Source organism: Quercus suber, unplaced genomic scaffold, assembly GCF_002906115.3.
Source record: "Quercus suber isolate HL8 unplaced genomic scaffold, Cork oak 2.0 scaffold_71, whole genome shotgun sequence".
In the NCBI taxonomy this organism is placed as follows: domain Eukaryota; kingdom Viridiplantae; phylum Streptophyta; class Magnoliopsida; order Fagales; family Fagaceae; genus Quercus; species Quercus suber.
The window spans coordinates 913,866-917,468 of NW_027069536.1; the positions used below are offsets into that span (position 1 = coordinate 913,866).

At 38.9% G+C, this 3,603-nt stretch overlaps 1 protein-coding gene across 1 annotated transcript; it reads left to right on the forward strand.

The window, feature by feature from the left end:
* Window positions 1–251: 251 nt before the first annotated feature.
* Window positions 252–2,371, forward strand: LOC112033026 (pentatricopeptide repeat-containing protein At5g42450, mitochondrial). The gene has a single exon (XM_024065803.2). It carries the CDS (start codon window positions 556–558, stop codon window positions 2,089–2,091), a length of 1,536 nt encoding a protein of 511 aa, XP_023921571.1. The 5' UTR covers window positions 252–555; the 3' UTR covers window positions 2,092–2,371.
* The last annotated feature ends 1,232 nt before the right edge of the window (window positions 2,372–3,603 follow it).

Below are 3,603 nucleotides of genomic sequence, written 5' to 3' on the forward strand. Positions count from 1 at the left end.
ATCAATACAACTATGTGTTTGTATTTAATTAGGGAACTTAATGTATTGCGCCTAAGATATTGTTACTAAATTTTAACAACAAATAGAACAACTTACAACTAGATATTTTAATTTTTGAGAGCTCAAAATGAACATCTGTTAGTCAAGAACATCATGGGGCCTCTTCAAATCAATAGTCAATAACTTACCCTTCTTTTCTAAAAATTGTTAGGGTCATAACTTGCTCGTGTGATAAGTTGTAAGTGGTAGAGTAAAATTAGTGAGTCCACAACTCACAACTCACAACTCGTAACTTGTTATATGTGCAAGTTATAATATAAGAATTATGGTAAAAGTTGTGATATTAATATTACTCTTTCCTCTACTAGATTCAAATGGTCAACATTATTTGTGCTCGGTCTCTTCTAAGCATGAGTAGTTCAGTACTCTAGCCATTGGTCTTACCATCACCACTAACTTTAACATGCTTTCCCGAGTCCACTGATCATGCAAAGCAGCCCGATATGTGAGTTTACTGAGCCCTCGGAATTCAAATAGCCCGCCAAAAGTCAGCAAATGAATCCCATAATTTATAGATTCTCCGGGAAAACTCATGCCCATGCCTTTAAATTAGGTACCTCAGCTGTTCAATCGAGCAAGGCCATTCTGTATCACTCTGAATCAACCACATTCTTGGATGCTCGTAAACTGTTTGACGAAGTGTCTGACTTGAGCGTAGTATCTGCCACGGCCATAATTGGCCGCTTTGTTCGCCAGCACCGGTATGAAGAGGCAATCTATCTCTTCTCTAGGATGCTTGTGTCAAATGTTAGACCCAATGAATTCACATTTGGCACGGTGATTCACTCATCAACTGCACTAGGAAACTTTAATATAGGCAAGCAACTTCATGCTTGCGCAACAAAGATTGGCCTTCACTCAAATGTCTTTGTTGGTAGTGCACTTTTAGATTTTTATCTCAAGCTGAGTACCATCGAGGAGGCTCAAAGAGCTTTTGAAGATACCCGTGAGCCGAACGTGGTGTCTTACACAACTTTGATGAGTGGCTACCTGAAAAAGGAGAGGACTGAAGATGCTTTTCGGGTTTTCCGAGAGATGCCACTGAGAAATGTTGTTTCATGGAATGCTATGATTGGTGGGTGTAGCCAAATAGGCCACAATGAAGAGGCTGTGGATCTTTTTATTGAGATGCTTAGAGAAGGGTTGATGCCTAATCAATCTACTTTTCCTTGTGCTATTAGTGCAGCTGCCAATATAGCAGCACTAGGAATGGGCAGAAGTTTTCACGCTTGTGCTGTTAAGTTCTTGGATAAGCTTGATGTGTTTGTTGGCAACTCTCTCATTAGCTTTTATGCCAAATGTGGATCCATGGAAGATAGTCTCTTGGTATTCAATAAACTTTCTGAAAGAAATATTGTTTCTTGGAATGCTGTGATATGTGGTTATGCACAGAATGGTAGAGGAGAGGAAGCCGTGAACTTCTTTAAAAGGATGCAGGATGTAGGTTGTAAACCAAATAGTGTTACACTTCTTGGCCTATTATGGGCTTGCAATCATGCTGGCCTTATTGACGAGGGTTACTCATATTTCAATCAAGCAAGACTTGAAGACCCTAGCATGCTAAAGCCTGAGCACTATGCCTGTATGGTTGACTTACTCTCCCGCTCAGGGAGCTTCAGACAAGCTGAGGAGTTTCTTTGTGAATTGCCATTTGATCCTGGAATTGGGTTTTGGAAAGCATTGCTTGGAGGCTGCCAGATTCACTCAAATATGGAATTGGGAGAGTTAGCAGCACGAAAGATCCTCACTTTGGATCCTGAAGACGTGGCATCGTACGTAATGCTATCAAATGCACATTCTGCAGCTGGTAGATGGCAGAGTGTGTCAACAATAAGAAGAGAAATGAAAGAGAAGGGCATGAAGAGGATTCCAGGTAGCAGTTGGATTGAAATCAAAAGCAAAGTTCATGTCTTTGTAACTATGGACAGAAGACATCAACAAAAGGATGAAATTTATATGCTCTTGAGGTTTTGTATTGAGCATCTAAGAGAGGTTAAAGCTTCCAATTTTATCAAAGATGTGTTGAATTAACTTTGAAATGATTTAGAGTGGCTCAGCTTTATAAGTTGGAGTTGTAAATCTGAGAGGACCTTCCAAAGCAGTTTGAAGGAGATTTCTCCAACCTATTACATGACAGTTCAAATGATCATCCACCTGTATTTTTTAGATGACTCATTAAGTCATTTAACAAGTCTAATGACTAAAAGTGAATGTGAATTTATGCTCATTTGGTTAAGTTCAACAAAGCTCCTACTGGTTTATCAAAAAATAAATAAATAAAGCTCCTACTGCCAACTTATTCAAATATATAATGTTGTTAAGAATAATAAGTGAATCAACAAATGGTTTTGGTCAAGAAATGCCCAAGATGTCCAACGGCTAGTTTTCCAGTCAAATACCCAACGGCTAGTTTCCAACTCTACAGCAAACGGTGGCGTTTTATCTCATGATTTAGTGTTAATGTATTTAACTAAAACGCTGCGTTTAGAACTAAGGATGATTAGTTCAAACGCTGCGTTTTCATCTCTGGGAAATGAACTTCACTTACACCGTGGAGACTGTTTTCTGGAGATCAGTTAGGCAGTTAAGATTAGTTAGTTAGTTCCTAATCTTCCTCCGTAAAATACGGATCCATTCCTAGATTTCAGGGATTAGCTTAGTCTGTTATTAGATCAGGTAAGCTATATATATGTATTGTACTTGGAATGAGAGGCATAACAAGAATTCTTTTTCAACAGAAATTTTCTCTTCGTCTCTTTCTCTCTGTTTGAAGTTCTCTCTTCTTTACTCTCTGTTTTCATTATCTCTATATTGTGAACACCATTGAAGAATCTTTTAAACCTCTGTTAGATTCTTTTCATGGTATCAGAGCATCAATCGATCCCAGTAACAATGGCAGAAAATTCCTCAGCTCCACCTTCAACCACTGTACCTTCAACCTCCACAACCTTACCATCAATGTCAACACCTACCTCCTTCAATCTTACAAATCAACCTCTGCTTCTACTATCAAACATGTCAAACATGATGACAGTCAAATTGGATTCTTCCAATTATATCGTTTGGAGATATCAGATTTCCATGGTGTTAGAAACTTACTCCATGTTTGAGCTTCTTGATGAAGCTTCACTTGTTCCTGAGAAATTTCTCAAGGATTTATCTGGCACAATTACCTCAGTGATCAATCCAGAGTATCTCATCTGGAAATCCAAGGAAAAGGCACTGCTTACCTTCATTAGCTCAACCCTCACTCCTTCAGTATTGGCTATAACTGTTGGATGTTCTTCAGCACAAGATGTCTGGAAGGTTCTTGAAAACAGGTTCTCTTCAATCTCAAGGTCACACGTGATGAACCTAAAGGCTGAGCTACACAATGTGAGGAAAGGATCAGATTCTGTAGATGCATATTTGCAGAAAATCAAGGTAATAAGAGATAAACTTATGGCAGTAGGTGTGCTATTGGATGATGAGGAGCTACTTCATGTAGCAATCAAAGGTCTCCCAAAGGAATTCAGTGCATTCAGGTCTGCAATCAGAACCAGA

Excerpts from the sequence above, each read along its gene's own strand:
- LOC112033026 (XM_024065803.2), top strand. The coding sequence starts at position 556 with ATGAATCCCATAATTTATAGATTCTCCGGGAAAACTCATGCCCATGCC.